This window comes from Ochotona princeps, chromosome 22 (genome assembly GCF_030435755.1).
Source record: "Ochotona princeps isolate mOchPri1 chromosome 22, mOchPri1.hap1, whole genome shotgun sequence".
Lineage (NCBI taxonomy): Eukaryota > Metazoa > Chordata > Mammalia > Lagomorpha > Ochotonidae > Ochotona > Ochotona princeps.
This window is the reverse complement of record NC_080853.1, coordinates 16,715,307-16,736,612: the sequence shown is the minus strand read 5'-3', so window position 1 is coordinate 16,736,612 and position 21,306 is coordinate 16,715,307. Positions and strand designations below refer to the sequence as shown.

General features: G+C 47.9%; 1 protein-coding gene across 3 annotated transcripts in view; it reads left to right on the top strand.

Annotated features, from left to right (window-relative positions):
- CNBD2 (cyclic nucleotide binding domain containing 2) overlaps nucleotides 1-20,659 on the top strand; it is a 34,043-nt gene extending 13,384 nt beyond the window's left edge. For 2 of the 3 annotated variants that reach the window (XM_058679677.1, XM_012927226.2), the window contains 5 exons: nucleotides 2,643-2,757; nucleotides 6,591-6,771; nucleotides 9,753-9,873; nucleotides 13,444-13,613; nucleotides 20,313-20,659. In XM_058679677.1, coding sequence (XP_058535660.1) covers nucleotides 2,643-2,757; nucleotides 6,591-6,771; nucleotides 9,753-9,873; nucleotides 13,444-13,613; nucleotides 20,313-20,631 — 906 coding nt within the window. In that variant the 3' untranslated portion in view covers nucleotides 20,632-20,659. The remainder of the gene's footprint in view (nucleotides 1-2,642; nucleotides 2,758-6,590; nucleotides 6,772-9,752; nucleotides 9,874-13,443; nucleotides 13,614-20,312) is intronic. The other variant, XM_004586036.3, reaches the window with a different exon arrangement.
- The last annotated feature ends 647 nt before the right edge of the window (nucleotides 20,660-21,306 follow it).

Below are 21,306 nucleotides of genomic sequence, written 5' to 3'. Positions count from 1 at the left end.
GAAATTAAAATAGGATTTAATTGTTTTACATACAAATCGTGATTTCTGCCTTTTGGCATTCACAAGATCTGCAATCCCGGGTCTATGCTGTGCAACCCCTTCCAGCTGGAGCTGGTTAATGCCTACCCACTCTGTTTTGGATTTCCGGCCAGCTCAGGGCTCAGTGTTCTCCCACCGCTCTGGAAACCTGGCTGTCCCAGCTCCTGTAGTTTTGCCATAGTGCCACGAGAGGGCGACGTCAGCAGCGGGTTCCTGTATATTCCTTGGGACTGAAGAGTTGGGGAACCCAATTTGCTCCTGGTGTCACATAGTTAAGGCCCACAGGCATCTCAGTTTGCACAGTTAGCCTCTCTGAGGGACACATGAAGAAACTGTTCTCTCCACAGATAGAGACGCCATTAAAAAACCGCAGTCATACAGAGCGTATGACTCTGTGTGTGTGAAAGAGAGTATGGGTGTATGTTCCTGGTTAATGCATGTTGACTGAATGAATGTTGAACAAGGCACTAAGCACAATGCCTGCCATGTAGTAAAGGCTTATTAAAGGTTTCCCTGTCTTCTCCATCTTCAGCAGTAATCTTAAATCTATGTCATGTTTCCATTAGAGTTCCCACTAGAAAGAGCGTTTATACACATGTGAAATTAAAAGGAAGTATATCACTTTTAACTGTTAAATTAGTGAAGATGGAAAAGATTATGTAATACGCAGTATTATTTTTTTTAAAGATTTATTTATTTTTATTGGCAAGGCAGATATATAGAGAGGAGATACAGAGAGAAAGATCTCCCTTCCACTGGTTCACTCCCCAAGTGGCCGCAAGGGCTGCAGCTAAGCTGATCTGAAGCCAGGAACCTGGAGCCTCCTCTGGGTCTCCCATGTGGGTACAGAGTTCCAAGGCTTTGGGCCATCCTTGACTGCTTTCTCAGGCTACAAGTAGGGAGCCAGAAGGGAAGTAGAGCAGCCAGGACATGAATCAGTGCCCATATGGGATTGCGGCACATGCAAGGTGAGCGTTTAGCCACTAGGCTACTGCACTGGGCCCTGAGATGCAGTGTTATTCTCAAATGTTTTCTCCTGTCCTGTTGGAAAGAATGTGAGTGAGGTGGTGTGTGTGCAGGCAGTGTGGCACTGTGTACCCAAGCAGAAGCCGTGCATCTTTTGGCATTCTTCCCAAGGTCACTGTCAAACGTGGATCAGACATTAAACTAACAGATGGGGTTGTATTAGAACTCCACTCCCTGCTCTCAGCAAGCAAGAGTTGCTCTGGCATCAACATTTTTGCCCGTGGCTACTCATCAGAGAGACCTTGTTCCTTGTGGTCACTCAGAGGGCCTCAGCTAGTGGAGGAGAGTCCAGCTTGAACCTGCTTCCATGATCAATGGGATGGCAGAGGGGTGGGCTGAGGGTCACCCAATGACATTTAAAGTTTCTGCGGCAACTTGCATCACCATATACTTTGCTGCTAAAGAAATTATCCAGTTGGGCCCGGCGGCATGGCCTAGCGGCTAAAGTCCTCGCCTTGAAAGCCCCGGGATCCCATATGGGCGCCGGTTCTAATCCCGGCAGCTCCACTTCCCATCCAGCTCCCTGCTTGTGGCCTGGGAAAGCAGTCGAGGATGGCCCAAAGCTTTGGGACCCTGCACCCGCGTGGGAGACCTGGAAGAGGTTCCTGGTTCCCGGCTTTGGATCGGCACGTACCGGCCCGTTGCGGCTCACTTGGGGAGTGAAACATCGGATGGAAGATCTTCCTCTCTGTCTCTCCTCCTCTCTGTATATCTGGCTTTCCAATAACAATAAAATCTTCAAAAAAAAAAAAAAAAAAAAAAGAAATTATCCAGCTGAACTGACCACAGCAGGCAGGAGCCCAGTCCTGCTGCGGGCTTGGGCAGAGATCTACCTGCGCTCTCTGCCAGACCTGCACTGTGTTGTAACCTGCAGCTGCTCTGCTCCGGCTCCCAGAATTCCACTTGCTTAATAAATCATAGTTAATTTTCTTATGCAGTTGTCAGTTCTGGAATTAAGCAGTCCAGGGTAGAATATCTATTCTAGGAAATCATCAAGAACCCAGGCCCCAGGGCTGGCGTCATGGTGCAGTGAGCAAAGCTGCTGCCTGCAACGTTAGCATCGTGTGTCAGAGCACTGATTCTAGTCCTAGCTGCTCCACTGCAATCCCGCCCCTGCTCATGCACCTGGGATAGCAGTGCAAGATGGCCCAAGTGCACAGGCTCCTGCCACGTGCACAGGAGACCTGGGTGGAGCTCTGAGTCCCTCTCAGCCTGGACCAGGCCTTGCTATCCTGCTCTTGGATCCATCTGGGAAGTGAAGCGGCAGGTGGAAGATCTCTCTCCCTCTTCCTCTCCCTGCCTCCTTTCTTTGCTCTTTCCCTCCCTCCCTTCTTCCCTCCATCACTCTGCCTTTCAAATAAATGTATCCTAAAAGAGCCCAGGCCCCCTTCATAGCCAGCTTTGGCATCGTTTCCAGCAGTGTCCTCTGTGGTAATTTTTTCCATCACCAATGTGGCATGCCTCTTTAGCTATTTGAATACTGCAGCAAATGATATAGGAAGAGAGGTTTCTTTCAGAGCCTGACCTACCTGCAGCCCCTGGACTTAACTCTTTGTTGTGCCCCTTGTCATGTGCAGGGCAGCTGCGAAGTCCTGAGGCTGGTAGACCTTGCCGACTCCCCATCCTACTGCATGTGGGTCTGGCAGCAGCTGGGATTGATAGAGGACAAGCCTCTTGGGAGCCATCTTATAGGTAGGTGGGCCGTGGCACCTGCCGGGAGCACAGAGCAGGCCCAGCTCCCAGCCGGTGGAGTGTTGGGGTTAGTGGGTAAGAGCCGGGAGGACTTCCCAGGGTTTGTCATGTGAGCCCTTGTATCATCTGCTGATGCCTGGACCACAGAAACTGCCCTACACACCAGCTCCCCCTCTGGAGTGCTCCCTGCTCTTTGTCAGACTTTCCCACAGAGTCATCTGCTCTCCTTGTCACACACATCCCTCCTCTGCCCCCTTTTTATTGCCCAGTTCTCTTTTGCTTTTGAGACCTTAGACCAAACACTGCCTCCTTGGAGAAGTATCCCTGACTTCTTACACTGGAGCAGTGCCTTCCCGCTCCCATCGTATCCCAATCACACATCCTGCGTTTCTCTCCTGTGACGTCAGCCCACTGAAATAGAATAACATCTGAAATGCTGATTAAGTAGCTGCGGTCTGGCTAGAGTGTGAGGCCTGTGAGGGCTTTGTAGTTCTAGGGCCCCGTGCCACATCTGCCATCGGATACTATTCAGAAGCTAGTATTTTTATGAACCAGTTTATTTAAAAAAACACACTTAGGGCCTGGCATGGTACCCTAGCAGTTAAAGTCTCATATGGGCTGCCTATGCTGTAGGTAGAAACTTACCCTACTATGTCCTGTTATCTATCTTGGAAGGCTGATTTTCCTTCATTATTCCTTCAATGATTTAGAACATTTTTTATGACCTTGTCTTGTATTTTAATAGCTTTAAATAGGAGCCAAAATCTAGTCCCAGTTATCCCATCCTGGCTAGAGCAGCAGAATTTTATTCTTTTATATAGATATATAATAATTACTAGCCAATTACCTTTTATATATGCTTTGTTATTTCCAAATTTTCACAACCCAACTTTCCACTTTACTGGGGTGAATTTCTTGGTGTGTTTGTCTTTATATCTTGTGCAAGGAAATATATGGAACAAATTCTTAGAATTACCAAATCAGGGGCCCGGCGGCGTGGCCTAGCGGCTAAAGTCCTCGCCTTGGGGGCCCCGGGATCCCATATGGGCGCCGGTTCTGATCCCGGCTGCTCCACTTCCCATCCAGCTCCCTGCTTGTGGCCTGGGAAAGCAGTTGAGGACGGCCCAGTGCATTGGGACCCTGCACCCACGTGGGAGACCTGGAAGAGGTTCCAGGTTCCCGGCTTCAGATCGGCGCATCGGCCCGTTGCGGCTCACTTGGGGAGTGAATCATCGGATGGAAGATCTTCCTCTCTGTCTCTCCTCCTCTGTGTCTATCTGGCTGTAATAAAATGAATAAATCTTTAAAAAAAAAAAAAGAATTACCAAATCAGTCCATTAATCCTGTATATACTGCTAATGTGCATTTAAGGTATTGATGGGTGTTGCCAAAATGCCTTCAGTGTTGCTGATCTGTGCTCTGTTAAGCCAGGCCTACACCTTTTAAGCTTGAACTTAGTTCCCTTCACATTAATTTTAATAGTTGATTGTAACACTGGAGATCTTCTTTCTGAAATGTTTATTCATTTATTTGTTTATTTTAGAGGCAGAGGGACAAAAGGAGAAGAGACAGAGTGTTCCTCTCTGCTGATTTATTCTCCCATAGCCCCTGCCATGACCAGGTGTGCCAGAAGCAGAGAGCTCAGCCCAGGTTTCTGTATGAACAGCAGGGACCCAGGCCCTTGGATTATCACTCCTGCCTCCCAGCGTCTGCCTTAGCAGGGAGCTGGAGTCAGAGCCAGAAGTGAGTGTTGATGTGTGATACAAGTGTCTTCATTGTTAGGCTACATTCCCATCCCAAGAGATTTCTTTTGAAAAATTTAAATTTATGTATTTATTTGAAAGACAAAGAGATGGATATTCATTTTTCATCTGCTAATTCCCTCTCCGAAATGTCCTCAAACGGCTGAGGGGCTGGGCCAGGCCAAAGCCAGGAACGTAATTTGAGTCTCCTATACAATTACTTGAGACATCATCACCTGCTGCCTTAAGCCCAGGCACCCGAATACGGACTGCAGGCCGTCCCAAGTGGCATCTGAACCACTGTGCCAAACACCCACTCCAAGATCTGTGTGTGTTTTAAGTAATTTATTTATTTTTATTGGAAAGACAGATTTCACAGAGAAAAAGATCTTCCATCCATTGGTTTACTCTCCAAACAGACACCACGGCAGAACTGATCTGAAGTCAGGAGCTTCATCTGAATCTCCCACATGGGTGCAGGGTCCCAAGGCTTTGAGCCATCTGCTGCTTTCCCAGGTCACAAGCAGGGAGCTGGATGGGAAGTGGAGCAGCCTGGAAATGAACCAGTCCTTACAAAGTGACAGTTTAGTCCCTGAACCATTGCACCAGTCCCAAGAGCTAATTGATACAATCAGATACACACATTTGAAATGCATGATTCAATGTATTTTGTCAAAAGCTGTGAAGGGACCACCACACACCAAGGTTATCTTTAAATAACCTTGTACCCCTTGTATTCCTTGTACCCCTCCCAAGTCGAAGTACACTCCCATCCCTCCCCTTGGTCCTAAGCAGCCAAGAATCTGCTTCCCACCATTCTTCCTAGTGTGTCACATCAGTGAAATTGCACAGCAAGGACTGTGTTGTGTCTGGCTTCCTTCACCAAGCATAGTGTTAGCGAATATTCAATGTACTCATTTTTTTGTCTTGGAGAAGTATTTCCTTGGAGACCTCAGATCTCAACCACACATGGCTGGTTTCTGCCGGCACGGGGCTGGGTACATCACAGCTTTCCCTGTAATTCCGACAACAGTCTGAAGAGGACTCCAAGATGCTACAGCCCTGTCCCAGGTGCTTGCTTGACCACTCCAGCATCTTCTGTTGCTACCCTGGCACAGTTTGAAAGCTATGATAAATGTTTTCTGTTGAAGGACGAGAGCAATGAAGGAACTAATAGCACTGGATGCAAATCCAAGCTTCAGCTCATTTCTGGGTGACTCAAGCGCTTTATTGTTTCTCTTGTCTTGAAGCAATGGAAGTAACGGCTGTGGCCCAGGTGCTGCCACCATGTCCTGCTCTCAGTTTTCTTCTTAATTTCCCCATGCACTGGACTATTAAAGCACATACTTGGAGAAAGTTCTATGACCATCATCACCACCACTCCCACATCCATCTGTACAAAGACCCTGAAGTTAGGGGCTGGTGCCATGACATAGTAAGCTAAGGTGCTGCCTATGGCACTGGCATCCTGTATGGGTGGCTGTTCAAGTCCCAGCTGTTCTACTTCCAACCCAGCTCCCTGCTTATGACCTGGAAAAGCAGGGGAGGATGACCCAAGTGTACCTACATGAAACATCTGGAAGAAGCTCCTGGCTTGAGATTGGATCAGCACTCGCTTTATCTCTCTCTTCTCTTCTTTCTTTCTTTTTTTTTTTTTTAAAGATTTATTTATTTTATTACAAAGTCAGATATACAGAAAGGAGGAGAGACAGAGAGGAAGATCTTCCATCTGATGATTCACTACCCAAGTGAGCTGCAATGGTGCTGCGCCGATCCGAAGCCGGGAACCAGGAACCTCTTCCGGGTCTCCCACACGGGTGCAGGGTCCCAAAGCATTAGGCCGTCCTCGACTGCTTTCCCAGGCCACAAGCAGGGAGCTGGATGGGAAGTGGAGCAGCCAGGATCAGAACCGGCGCCCATATGGGATCCCGGGGCGTTCAAGGCGAGTTCTTTAGCCGCTAGGCCACGCCACCAGGCCCTGTCTTCTCTTCTTTCTATAAATCTGCCTTCCAAATAAAAACAAAATAAGTCTTTTTTTTTTTTTTTTCTAAATCCCAAGACCCAGTAACTGTTTTTGTGTGCTTTCTCCAGCAGAATCCTCTCCTGCGAGGAGGTTCAAGGAATTCCAGATCAAATCATATCCTCTCCAGGACTTCAGTTCTCTGAAGCTTCTACACCTGCAGCATGCCAGAGAGCAGCAGAAGCCCAACCTAGGTGGGAAGCTCCAGGCCCCAGGAAGCAGTCTCCCAAAGATGATGGGCCCAAAGATCAAGTAAGCTCAGTTCCCAGCAAAGGGTCTGTACTATGCTGGGGGAAATGGGGAGATGACTGACAGAACAGCACTTGGGGGTACTGGAGGAGCACTCCCAGGCTCAGTAGCCAGGACCGCATGTGCTGCCTCTGACGCACAAGACAACCTGCTTCTTCTCCCAAGACCTCCACAACCTAATTAGGAAGAAGGGGCAGGGCAAATCAGGCTGTCATCTCCCATCTATGTGTGTGCTGTTGGGCCCTCCTGATTCTGAGTCCTTTCAGCCAACTCTCCCCATCCGTGGGAGGCAGCTCCAAGAAGGTATCTAAGATCCTGGATTTGGAATCAGTGCAATCAAGGTTCAAATCCTGCTTGCCTTTCTTAAGGCTCCATGACCCTGGGCAAGGGACTGGACCTCTCTAAGCCTCGTTTCCTTGTCTGTACATAATAACAGCATCCAAATTGCAGGGTTGTTGTAAGACAGCAATTAAGTGAGATCATGGTAATTACCTGTGGAGTTAGCACTTACAGAATCCTCTTCTGTGCCCAGTATCGTGTTATCTATTTTAAACTCCACAGTCACCCCAGGAGTTAAGTACTGTGGTTGTCACTGCCGAAGTTCAGATGAGGACTGCAAGGTACTGGCGGACATCTAGCTGCTTGCTCAGCATCACGCAGGTTAGAAGCCACAGAGCCGGGAGTCAGTTCTGAGCAGTTGTTGATGTCCAATCTTTGTCTTTCTTTACTTACTTGAAAGGCAGGGTGACAGAAAGAGTAGAGAGGAGAGAGACAGAGAAGGAAAGATAAAGAGACTTAGAGACATCTTCCATAGACTGCTTCACTACCCACTTGGTTGTAAAAGTTAGGACTGGGCCAGGCTGAATCCAGGAGCCAGGAACACCATTAGGGTCTCCCACATGTGTGGCAGGGACCCAAACACTTGGGCTATTATCTCCTGCCCTCCCAGGTTCTGGTATCATCCGGGAGCTAGATTGGAAGTGCAACAGCTGAGACTCAAACTGGTACTTGTATGAGCTGCCATCTATCACAGAGGTTGGCTTATGGCTAGCCCCGTGTTCTGTCTTCAATTTGTCACGTCTGGTGTGGCGGTCACACTGGCACAAGGTGGATTCTTTGGCCTCTCTTGGGAAGGAGAGTGAGTAGCAGAAAAGGAGTCTGGTGAGAACCAGCCTAGAATCAGCTCAGCCTGGGCCAGTACAGAAACCCCTCCCCCTTCTGTTAATATGAAATCTAATTATCGTAAAGACCCTAGCCACAGCGTCCATGTCGGAGCTTCAGGTTGCCTCCAGGATTCCAGGCTCACTCCCTCTGCCCACAGGCCCTTGTGAGCTGCTCACCTCATGGTGAGCGCCTTCCAACTTCTGAGTCAGTTTTTTTGTTCTCATTAATGTTCCTTCCAAGGACTACAGTGTGTGAAACCCCAAGGTAGAGGCGGCCCAGACCTGGCTCTCTGCTGTGAGTCAGAAAGGAAAAAGGGACAGGTCGGACCCAGAAGTAAGTGAATTAAGGTCATGCTGGGCACACGCCTTTCATGTCCGTGCGCTACTGGGTCTGCTTTCCATGCTGTCTGAGTCTTGCTGTATTCTCAGCTGCTGATGGATCCAAACAGCACAGTGCATCAACCTAGCCAGAGAACAAAGCTGCACACCGGACTGGCTGGGAAAAGCTGCCTGCCTTCTGTCCAAAAGAACCCCAGTTTCTGTTGTCCCCAGGGTTCAGAGCTTCCTCATTGCCACAGCAGGGCAGTTCCATTTTAGATGTTCATGCCGAGCAAACCCTTTTGGGGGGCAGGTGCTGTGATGTGACACATTAAGCCACCGCCTGCCCCCTACAAAGCTGGAACCCCACATGGGCATCTGTGCAAATCCCGGTTGCTCCACTTCCAGGCCAGCTCCCTGTTAGTGCACCTGGGGAAACAGCAGAAGATGATGCAAGTGCTTGGGTCCCTGCACCCACATAGGAGACCTGAGTGGAGGTGCTGGCTCCTGGATTTAGCCTGGCCCAACCAGGCTATTGTAGGCATTTGGGGAGTGAACCAGTGGAATGCAAGATCTGTGTGTATGTGTTTCTCCTCATCATAGCTCTTTAAAATAAAATCTTTTTTTTATATTTATTTTATTTTCATTACAAAGTCAGATATACTGAGAGGAGGAGAGACAGAGAGGAAGTGGAGCTGCCGGGATCAGAACCAGCAGCCATATGGGATCAAGGCAAGGACCTTAGCCACTAGGCCACGCTGCCGAGCCCAAAATAAAATCTTTAAAAAAAAAATTCCTTCCTCATCTTGGGTCTAAGTGACTGGGACTCAACTTCTTCCTCCATGTAACAGCCATCGGGGTTCTGAGTGATCACATGCCCTCCCAAACCCCTTCCCTGTGCCTCTCTCTTGCTCCTGCTGTGGGAGACAGCCTCTCCCAGAGCTTAGTTTTGAGCTTTTTCACCCTCTGGGGGAGGTGTCTATTCTCTGGGAGGAGCCGGGGAGCTCCCACCTTGCATCTAGTAAGGGCTGATTGGGTCTGCTGGTTATATGCATGTGGGCCTGCTGGGTTATATACACATGGTGCTCTGGACTATATCCATGAGGGTCTGCTAGGTTATGTCCATGAGGGTCTGCTGGGTTACATCCATGAGGGTCTGCTAGGTTATATCCATGTGGGCCTGCTGGGTTATATACATGTGGTACGCTGGGTTATATTCATATGGGACTACTGGGTTATAACCATGTGGACCTGCTGGGTTATATTCATATGGGACTACTGGGTTATAACCATGTGCACCTGCTGGGTTATAATCATGTGGACCTGCTGGGCTATATTCATGATGGCCACATGATGGCCTGCTATGTTATATTCTCATGGGCCTGCTGGGTTATATCCATGTGGGCCTGCTGGGTTATAGTCACATAGACCCATTGGGTTATATTCACAAGGGCCTGCTGAGCTATAACAATGGGGTGTCTTTAACAAGTTGTCATATTTCAGGTCCAGGGATACTCATATGATCAAATGTCCCATGATCAATACCAAGTTTGGTGAACTCCCGAAAGAGGCAGCAGTGGGTGCCTACATCAGGGTCCACACCGTGGAACAAGGAGAGATTGTGGTATGTGTGCCCAGAGCCCTGCTGACTTCAGAGCATGTTATATATGTGGGCAGGGAGTGCTGAGTGATGCAATTGCAGTTTCAGAAACTCTCCTCCCTGTATTTGGTGATATTAAGAAATGTTGATTTTTTAAGATATGATAAGCATATTATGGTTATGTTTTTTGAAGAGTTCATATTTAAAAGATACATATCAAAATATTTATAGATAAGATGATAAGACAGCTGGGACTTGCTTTAAAAAAATCCAAGAACAAGGCAAAGATATTCCTTCTTACTACTCCTAGTCAACATTGTACCAGAAGTCCTAGCTACAGTATATGAAGACGAGAAGAGGGAGTCAGACTGGGAAGGAAGAAACAAAGGTGTCTTTGTTTTCAGGTGACATAATTGTTCATGGAGGTAATTCCAAAAAATAAAAACAGACTTCTGAAATTGATAGGTGATTAAAATAAAGTCATAGGTTACAAGTTAATATACAAAAGTCAATTGCTTTCTATCTCTCACATACACACTCTCTCTTGCTCTCTTTTTAAGACTAATTTTACTAATTTAAAAGGCAGAATAATAGAGAGGAAGGGCCAGAGACAGAGAGAGCTCACATCTGCTGGGTCAAGTCCCTGCTGCTCCACTCCTGATCCAGCTCCCTGCTAACGTGCCTAAGGGAGCAGATGGCCCAAGTACTTAGGATCCTGCACCCATGTGGGAGACTCAGTCGAAGGTCCTGGCTCTTTGGTCCTGGCCGAGCCAGGGACCATTGCAGCCATTTGGAGAGTGAATCAGTAGGTGGAATACTTCCCCGTCCCCCCACCCCCGTAACTCTTTCAAAGAAATAAAATACATCTTTTTTTTAAAAAAAAGAGACATCAGTATGAACTCAAAGTTGAGCTCAATATATACTCATATGGTTTATATATAGAAATATTCATAGGCATGGGGCTGGCATGGTGGCTCAACATGGGGGTGCTGGCTGGTGTCCTGGCTTCTCCACTTTCAATTCAGCTCTCTGCTTATGGCCTGGAAAAGCAGTGGAGATAGGCCCAAGTTCTTGGGCAACTATGTGGGAGACCTGCATGTGGGCTCGTGGCTTCTGGCTTCAAGACGGGCTCAGCTCTGGCCATTGTGTCCATTTGGGCAGTAAGCCAGCAGATGGAAGATTTTTCTCTGTCTCTTCTTCACTCTGTAAGCCTGCTTTTCCAATAAAAATAAATCTTAAAACTATTCATAGGTATGTATGTAAACACATATATTTTACTCTGTCAGCTGAGAGCACCTAAAACAAATGACTTCCCAGTAGCAATGAGGGAGGGGGACAGAATGCTCCCATCACTCCCTCACTCCCCAGATGCCTTTATAATCTGGGACTAGGTCCAAGTCAGAAGCCAGGAATGCAGTCCCGTTTCCCATGTGGGTGGTAGGAATCCAGTCAGCTGAGCCATTACTGCTTCCTAGGTCTGCAGCAGCAGGAGACTGGCATCAGGAGCTGGAAGTGGTTGTGGAACACAGGCACTGGGATAGAGGACTGGGCCTCTTTAAATCAACTGGCAGAACAGCAGAGACAGGGAGCTCTCCCATCCACTGGTTCTCTCCTCAAATGCCTATAACAGTAACGGCTGCACCATCTGGGTCTCCCGCTTCGGCAGCAGGTGTCCAAACACTTGGGCCATTATGTGCTGCTTCTCAAGATACATGAGTAGGAAGCTGGATCAGAAACAGAGTGGCTGGGACATGTACCAGCACTCTAATATGGGATGCAGGCACCCCAACCAGTGGCTTAGCCTGCCACAAAACAGCATTTAAACCTTAATTGTTGTAATAACTAAGCTAAGCTCCTGTTCCAGCACCCAGATCTTTTGAATTTTAAAAGAAAATGTTTGGTGATAACATTGAATTCTAACCTCTTGGAAATGTTCAAATATACAACACATTATTCCTAATGAAAGTTGCTATGTTAACCCATTTAACAGATGCTCTGGAAATTCTTCCTATATAACTGAATTCTTGATCCTTGGACAAGCATCTCTGCAGCCCCTGGGAATCACTGGTTTTTTTCCCTCTACAATGTCAGTATTTTTAGGTTCCATGGGAATGGTCTTCTTTGTAAAGGCTGAGTGGTACTCTGTGTATGTGTCACCCCACTTTCCTACCCGCTCCTCTGGATGGACACATGCATTGATTTTGTGTTTTGGACCTATGACTAATGCTGCAGGGAGCTTGGGTGGGCAGCTGCTTCTCGGTCATGCTGTTTCCGCATATGAAGGGGGCTTGCTGGGTCAGGGGTGCTTCTGGGGACCCTCTACTGTTTTCCCCATGGTGGCTTGCTGGCTTCCATCGTCCTCCAACAGGGTGCCAGGGTTCCCTGTTTCCTATAACCTGGCCAGCACTTGTGACTTCTTTTTGATAATAACCATTCTAACAGTGTGATTTAAAACCTCATTGAGATTTTAATTTGTGTTTCTCTGATTAGTGATGTCCAACAGTCTTTCATATACCTGCCAGCAATTTGTATGTCTTCCTTTGAGAGATATCTATTCAGGTCCATTGATTTTTTTTTAAACATTTATCTGTGTGTTTGAAAGGTAGAGTTACAAAAATGGGGAGAGACAAACAGATCTTCCAGTCACTGGTTCACTCTTCAGATGGCCACAATGGTTAGAGCTGGCCCAGGCCAAAGCTAGGAGTCCGAAGCCAAGAAGTCCTTCTAGGTTTTCCATGCAGGTAACATGGACCAGTGCATTGGGCCATCTTCTGCTGCTTTCCCTAATACTTTAGCAGGGGACTGGACTGGAAGCAAAGCAGCTGGGACTTGAATGGGTGCTCACATGGAATGCCAGCTTTCAGGATAGCTGAAACCACTGTACCACAAGACTGATCCTGACTTTTTAAAAAAAGATTTATTTATTTCTATTGCAAAGTCAGATATACAGATAGGAGGAGAGACAAAGGTCTTCCATCCGATGATTCACTCCTCAAGTGACCGCAACAGCCAGTGCTATGCCGATCCAAAGCCAGGAGTCAGGAGCTCTTCTGGGTCTCCTACATGGGTGCAGGGTCCCAAGGCTTTGGGCTGTCCTAAACTGCTTTCTCAGGCCACAAGCAGGGAGTTGGATGAGAAACGGGGCTGCTGAGATTAGAACCGGCGCCCATATGGGATCCTGGCATGTGTAAGGCAAGGACTTTGGCTGCTAGGATACCAAGCCGGGCCCTCCTGCCACTTTAATCTCGCTTCTGGCCGTGCGGGTCCCCCACCTAACAAGGTGGCCCCTTCCAGTGCACGGCAGCCTGCGTCGCTTTGCCTTAGGCCTTCCTGGGATGGCTGCCTGAAGCCTGAGGGAGGGCATGAGGGGGTGGCTGATGAAGGGGGTCCTGAAGAGGCCTGGCTGACTAACTTTGGTGGGAAGTCCTGAGGGAAACTGGTTTGCTGGGTAGAGTTGAGACAGGAGCTGAGGACAGGGTAAGAGCGACTCCTAGGGGCCCTGGCTGCAGCATCCGCGGACGGAGCCACTGCCGGCCTCCAGCGCAGCCGGAAGGCGCCGGTGTCTGAGGTCCCCTGTGTGTGGTTTGTCTCCAGGGCTTGTACCAGGCCTTCCTCCCGGAGAACCAGCGAGACCCGCGGCCCTTGGCCCTCGTGAGTCTGGGCGCCGAGGTCATAGAGATGAAGAAGGACAAGTTTTGCGCCCTGATTGGCGACGACGAAGAGTTCAGAGAGAAGCTGACGAGCATGGAGATTGAGTACCCCAGGTCAGTGTGCGAATCCGGCCCATCCAGCATGCAGTTGTTAAATACGCCTCTACCTCAGGGAGGGAAAGAAAAACGGTGCGACCTGGTGCTGACTGGGGCTGGTGCTGAGTCGGCTCAATCCTTTGGCTACTGGCAGCGTTTGAAGATGCTGGTGAGATCACACTATTGTGTTTTTAAATCCGTGGCTTTATAGCAGGGGTCAGTCAGGTGCGGTAACATGGCATGCGGTATGTCTCACCTGAGGAGAACTAGGAAGGAGCTGAGGTGACCCGGGCTGAGGTGTCGCCAAGCTTGTGGTGGTAGCGCCTTGGGAAGCTGTGATCCCGAGGCTGTCTGGTTGTATGGTCCGTGTTTCACGTTTGTCGCTGGCATCCCTACGCACTGCCTTTATACTGAGGGGACAAAGAGATGGACTTACGAAAAAGCTGTGTCAAGGTTGGACATTTTGTATGGCTCTGTTTTTTTGTTTGTTCTCTGAAGTTTTGGTAAGGATGACATACTTTCATAATTTTCAAAAAGATAGGAAAATTAGATAAAGAAAAAAAATTTTAAATTTTAGTGGCTTTCATATTCAGAGTGAATGTTAGTGCTTTTATAATGGGGCAAAAATATTTATTTATTTTTAAAGATTTATTTTATTTTTTATTGGAGAGTCAGATCTACAGAGAGGGGAGAGACAGAGAGGAAGATCTCTCCACTGGTTCACTCCCCAAGTAGCCACAATGACCAGAGCTGAGTCTATCTGAAGCCAGGAGCCAGCAGCTTCTTCTTGGTCTCCCATGTAGGTACAGGGTCCCAGGGCTGTGGGCCGTCCTCGACTGTGTTTTCCCAGGCTACAAGCAGGGAGCTGGGAGGTGCAGCAGCTGGGATATGAACTGGCACCCATATGGGATCCTGGTGTGTGCAAGGCAAAGACTTTAGCCACTAGGCTACCGCATTGGGCTTGCAAAGATACTTTATGTTAGAATTCATTAGTCATCCGGGTCAGTGGCCTGAAAACCACTGTCAACTCATACTGTTGTTACAAATAAGTACCAGTGATTCCTAACTGGCATGTGTATGTAGCATAAATATGACATGCTGATTTATTTATCAAATCCATATATTACTAATACATGTTATAGCTATGCATTTTGATCTTTAACAACTGTGATAGGACAAGCATTGTGATGCAGGAAGTTGTGCCTGTAACCTATTATCAAAGTGCCAGTTTGAGTCCCCGCTCTTCCACTTTCAACCCAACTTCCTGCTAATGCGTCCCGATGCATTAGTAGATGATGGCTAAGTACTCCCTGCTACTCTTGTGGGAGGCCTGGATGGAGTTCTGGGCTGCCTGACTGCAACCTGGCCCAGCCCTGGCTGTTGTGGCCATTTGGGATAGATCAGTTTTGTTGTAATACTGCACCAAGGTGGAGGAATCCACCAGGGGGGAGGGGCGTGGGGAGAGGTGGGGGGATTCCCAGAACCTATGAAACTGTCACATAATGCATAATAATTAATAAAAAAAAAAAAGCCCCTCTTTCTCTACTATCCTCTTCACACACATGTCTCCCCAGCGCCTCTCTGGGAGCTCTGAACTAGAATCCTGCAACAGTCCTATAACTGGTGCTGCTGCTGCCTCAGTCTACTCCCTTCTAGACCGTTTCTATGCACCAGGCTCTTACAACAAATCTAACTGGCCGTACTAAATGCCTGTTCGAAACTTCTAGTGATATCACACTGCTGATAGGATAAAGTCCAAACTCAGTGCTGCCTGAGTGGCACTTCACAGCCTGACTCAGTCAAGTCCAGGACACCCGTTATACCTCTAAACCAGCGCAGGCCTGATCCCTGCTGGAGCACATGCATGCCGTTTCTCCTCATCACAGCATGACAATTCTGGCCGTTCCTCTATCCTGCCCTCCTCTGGTTCTTTCTGGCAAATTCCAGTCCATTCCTTGAGGTTCTTCTCCAGTAGGCCTTTCCCTGGCTACCCCCAGGTCAGGAGAAGCACGCTGTCTGTACCCTTGGAATGTCCTTGACACGCTCTGCTGTTGAGCACACTGGCTGCTGTGCAGTGAGCCCTTGGTCCAGCTTTCCCCACCACATGGTGATAGGCTTCAGGAAGGCTGGGCTGTACCTCAGCCACCTTTCAGCCCTGGTACCTGTGTCCTGCCCTGCCTGTGGGTGGTACTTAGAACACATTGAATGAATGGGTCATGCTCATCACAGAAATTGGGTAAAAGGTCAAACGCAAGCCATTTACAGTCTTCTAGTACTTCAGCAATTTTTTAAAGACTTGACTTCTTGTGTGTGTGTGTGTGTGTGTTAAAATGACTTATTGTCTCCCACAATAAGTGGGTGACAGGGACCCAAGTGATTGTAGCATTATTTGCTGCCTCCCAGGGTGAACACTAGCAGGGACCTAGAATCAAGCAGAGCTGGGACTCACACCTGGACATTCTGAGAGGCAGCACCTTAACTGCTGTACTAGATGTCTGCCTCAACATTTCCAGTTCTGACAGTTTCTTGTTTATCCCAATGTGAATTTAAAATCACATGACTGGGTCTGATGTGGTAGCCTAGTGGCTAATGTCCCCACCCTTGCTTGTGCCGGGATCCCATTTGGGCACCAATTCTAATTCCGGCAGCCTTGCTTCCCGTCTAGTTCCCTGCTTGTGGCCCAAAGCCTTGCAACTCTGTACCCATGTGGGAGACTTGGAAAAAGCTCCTGGCTCCTGGCTTTGGATTGAATCAGCTCTGGCCGTTGCAGCCACTTGGGGAGTGAATCAGTGGATGGAAGATCTTCCTTCTGTCTCTCCTTTCTGTATATCCAACTTTCCAGTAAAAATAAATAAGTAGGGCACGGCAGTGTGGCCTAGCGGCTAAGGTCCTCGCCTTGAACACCCCGGGATCCCATATGGGCGCCAGTTCTAATCCCAGCTGCTGCACCTCCCTCCCATCTACCTCCCTGCTTGTGGCCTGGGAAAGCAGTCAAGGACGGCCCAATGCTTTGGGACCCTGCACCTGTGTGGGAGACCTGGAAGGAAGTTACTGGCTCCTGGCTTTGGATCGGCGCAACACTGGCCGTTTAGCTCTCATTTGGGGAGTGAATCATCAGACGGAAGATCTTCCTCTCTGTTTCTCCTCCTCTCTGTATATCTGACTTTGTAATAAAAATAAATAAATCTTTTAAAATGTAAGTAAATAAAATCACAGGACTGATTTGCTAAACCCAAGATTTCACAGGTCCTATTGCTTAGAAAAAGCTAGAGTAAAAAAATAAAGTTGAGTAGATTTAAGAAATATCATTAATAAATGAAACAACATCTGAGATGTAGAAATGACTCAAGCTAGAATGATTTTGTCAGAAAAGCAAGTTGGGAAACATTCTTGGCTCTTCCTGATTCAAAGATGCTTCCTTCTGTGACTCCTGTGTGGCCTCAACAGAGAAGGGCTGACAAAAGCCTCCCGCTTGGGAGAAGAGTGACACAGCAGTTAAGATGCTGCTTGGGATGCCCTCACATCCCATATCTGAGTGCCTGGGGTCGCGTCCTGTCTCTGCTTATGATTGCAGTTTCCTAGTAGCCCACACCCTGGGAACACCACAGATGCTAGTCCAGTAGTTGGGAAACTGAGATGGAGTTCTGGGCTCCCAGCTTCAGCTATTTCAGGCATTTGCGGGAATGCATTTTATTTGAAAGGCAGAAAGACAGCAGAGTCTCCCATGAAAATAATGTTTTATAATTTTTATTTATTTATTTAAGATTTATTTATTTTTATTGGAAAGGCAGATCAGATTTACAGAGAGAAGGAGAGACTGAAAGATCTTCCATCCACTGGTTCATTCTCCAAATGGCCACAATGACCGGAGCTGAGCTGGTCTAAAGCAAGGAGCCAGAAACTTCCTCTGGGTCTCCCACACAAGTGCAGGGTCCCAAGGCTTGGGCTATCTCTACTGTTTCCCCAGCCCATAAGCAGGGAGCTGGCGCCTTAAGTGGAGCAGCTAGGACATGAACTGGCGCCCATATGGGATCCTGGCACATACATGCAAGGTGAGGATTTAGCTGGGCCCTTATTTTTTTTAAAAAAATATTATTATTATTTTTAAATCTACCTTTGTGGAAAAGAATGTAAGGGTTTTTAGCTCTGTGCATAATGTGTGACCCATGATGTCTCTATAACATTTATTGAATTGAAATTCAGAGCTGGTTCGTGTGGACTCAAGGGTAGCAGATGTTCAGTACTTGGCAACTGTCCTGCCCACTCAGCATTTTGCTGCAATCATCGATGATGCTGGCAGATGGAACTTTGTCTTAGTCATTAATTGTTGAACTCAGTTTTCTAGACTGCTAAGGCAGGCACAAAACAGATCCATTCTCCAGCCCAAATCCCTTGTGTTTGCATGGAGGATTTCCAGGTCTTAAAGAACATAGACTCAGGGGCTGAGGCACCTGTCTTTGTGAGCTCCACAGGCTCATTAAGCAGTGCCCTGTAGAACTAGATGAACAGTTGAAAGCATCAGATAACTGGAACCCCCCCAGGACAGAGGGAAGAGAATCCTGACAAGCAAGCAGTGTAATTGGATGCTGGGGTGTCCCAGGAGGGGGAAAGAGGCATTGTGGGCTGAAGTTTTGCAAGGGTGAAGGATGTCCAACCCATGGGACTTGTTTTATCCACAAAATCATCTGGTCTGGTCCTGCCAGGACAACTGCAAGGCAGGACTTGAAAGTTAGACAATACATAGCAGGCTCATTTTAGTGAAAAAGTAGACCAGAAATCACCACCACCACTATCTTCAGAAGGTGACATGGACTCTGGCCTGTTTTTTACTGATCCCTGAAGATTTCCCATGGAAATCTCTCTGATTCCCAGTTTCTGTGATTGTGAAATGAGATGCTGTGAAAAGTGGATGAGTTAATCACTGGGAAGTGCTTGGCACATTATGTGCACCAAATTAGAGATGGACACTCTTCATTCTGTAATAGACTGAACACTTGAGTGTCAAGGGAAGAGTGTCAGTGTTTTCCTGATTATTATTTAACAATTGGTGCTTTTAAAAAATATTTATTTGGAAGCCAGAGTTACAGAGAGAGAAACAGACATACAGAGAGAGATCTTCCATCTGCTCCCCAGATGCCTGCAATGGCCAGGGCTGAGCCAGGGATAAACCAGGCCAGAGCCAGGAGCCAGGAGCCAGAAGCTTCTTCCAGATCTCTCATGTGGGTGGCAGGGGCTGAAGGATTTGGGCCATTTTCTGCTTTCCCAGATGCATCTGATATTTCCCTGATGGTATTAGCAGGGAGCTAGATCAAAAGTGGAATAGCTAGGACTCAAACAGTCATCCATATGGGATGCCTGTGTTGCCGGCAGCAGCTTTACTGGCTTTCTCACAACACTGGTACCTAACTGGCTCTCTTCATGGTGGAGTGGGGTGAGGAATCGGATTGTTGGTAATTGCCAACTTCTCTGGTGTGAGTGCTGCAATTGGCCAATTCCAAGCTACCAATCTGATGTTGTTCAATGTGAGCTGAGAAAAATTGCACACAGCTACTTTTCTTGAACTGGGAATCATTGAAACTAATTGTAGCCCATTCTGACCTCTGGGTTTTCTTAAGTGGGTCTTTGTGAATCAGATTCAGCTTGTGTCTTGATTACAGTCTAGTAAGGTTCTGGATTGTTGGTGAGTTATTAGGCTTGATTCCTTAGACAAATCACTGAAGTTAGCCTGTTTTTCCCTTGCTGTGGTCCCAAAAGGAAACAAACCAGTGACACTCAGTCCATCTCCCACTTCATACTCTCCCCACTCACCCCTTTCTTCCCCACCCTCCCCTTCTTCTCCGCTTTGAGTCAAGAGAGCAGGGTGGAGCCAGAGCACCATGACCAGTCTCTGACAGCTACCCTGAGCTGCTTGTATTTCTACAGATGTGCCTCTTCTTGCCATTTCAGACTGATGCACTCACATGGTACAGAGTCACACTTCCTTTATCCAAGTGTCCATTGATGGACATTTAGGCCATTTCCACTTTTCATGAAAAGTCTTCTAAAGCTTCCTGTGCAGACATATGTTTTCATTTCTCTTGGTTACACACCTAGGAGAGATTGCTAGATCTTATGGTAGCTCTGTTTATTTGACTTTCCAAAAAGTTGCCAGCCTCTTCCAAAGTGGCTGACCCAGTTGCCACCTGTGATGTATTTGATGCCACATTCCAGACTCTTTATTGTTATCTGTGCCTCTTATTATCAGCTTCGGTGACCCTAGCCATCCTAGGGGCCCTATGTGGTATCTCACTGTGCTTCTGGCACTTTCCTAATAGCCCATGATCACATTTGTAATTTAATTTTTCAGTAGGCACATTATAAGAAGTAAAATGAATCAGGTGGAATTAATTTTAATCATCTTTTTTGTTGAGTTCAGACTACCTAAAATGTTATTAGGGAGATATCAAAGCCCCTTGACTTTGGAACTTGGTGTGTATTCAACTCACAGGCGTCTCTGATTATCCCTGCAGCTCTGGCTGTTACATGGGACAGTACAGGGGTAAGTGAAGGAAATTGAAAAGAAGTGAAGGGGGCAGAGAAGAGTATAAGAAGTGGGAGAGAGGTGGCACGGAACACATGTTTTCAGGGTTAGGAAGAAGGGATGAGAGGCAAGGCTGGGAACCTGGAAGACAGGGAGAAACTGGTGTGGGCAGCTCAGCCTTTGTGCCTGTCCTTCAGTGATGAAGAGATGTGCCAAAGGTTCCTCCTGGAGAACAGCTGGAACATCTTCCGGAAGGACCTGGTGCAGCTGCTGCTGAAGAGTCGCCAAAACCCACCGTTCACCCCAATCCAGCCCAAGAAGAAACAGATCTACCACCCTAAGTCCATGATACTGGACTTATGTAGCATCGAAAAGAAGAAAAAAGCACCCCATCCCATCGTCATGGCACCCCAGAAGTCGCTCCCCCCACTGAGGATTGTACATGCCATTGTTGCACCGCGGCACAAGATCCAAGAAGTGCTGCCTCAGTTTAAGAATGATGGGGTCCTCATTTAGAACCAATAAAGGAAGTTGGTTCGACCACCATGCTTTCTGAATGGTCACCATGTGAGCCTAGAGGCAGGGAAGTGAGGGACCAGACAGCTGAGCTACTGGTACAGAGAAGCATTTTGGGGATAGCCACTGAAGCAGTCTCCCTTAACACCTATGGGCTGAACTGAGCCAGTGGGTTGTCAGGAGGCTGGGTGGGGACAGGCTGATCATTGAGTCTCAGTGTGGGAGGGACTTAGCAGATGTGCAGGAAAGCTCCCATCAAAGCTGTGAAGATGGCAGTTGTGCCCATGGCCACCTCCCCAGGCCAGACGACTCACCACAGGGAGGGCAGCAGTGGGCCCCGCGGTGGGGGCTGTGCCAGCAGCGGCAGTGATGATGCTACGGTGCATGTTCCTGCTCCAGGTGGAGCGACCGTCCTGAGTCCTGATGAATCAGCCTGTTGAAAGATCACCTAGGCCTGATGCTGATTTTTTGCGAATGAAGAAATCCAGTATGTCTGATGCTTCCTACAGTTTGCAAGCATGAGTAATGGATCCAGATTGCTTTAGCCCACAGCTGGGGCTTTGTTGGGGCTGCAGGTTGTGTATGGGCTGGGTCACTGAAGAGGGTGAGGTGTGGCAGGGAGCATCATGGGAGGTGAGGGGGTTACACAAGGAGCCGGAGAGAGACAGAATGGCA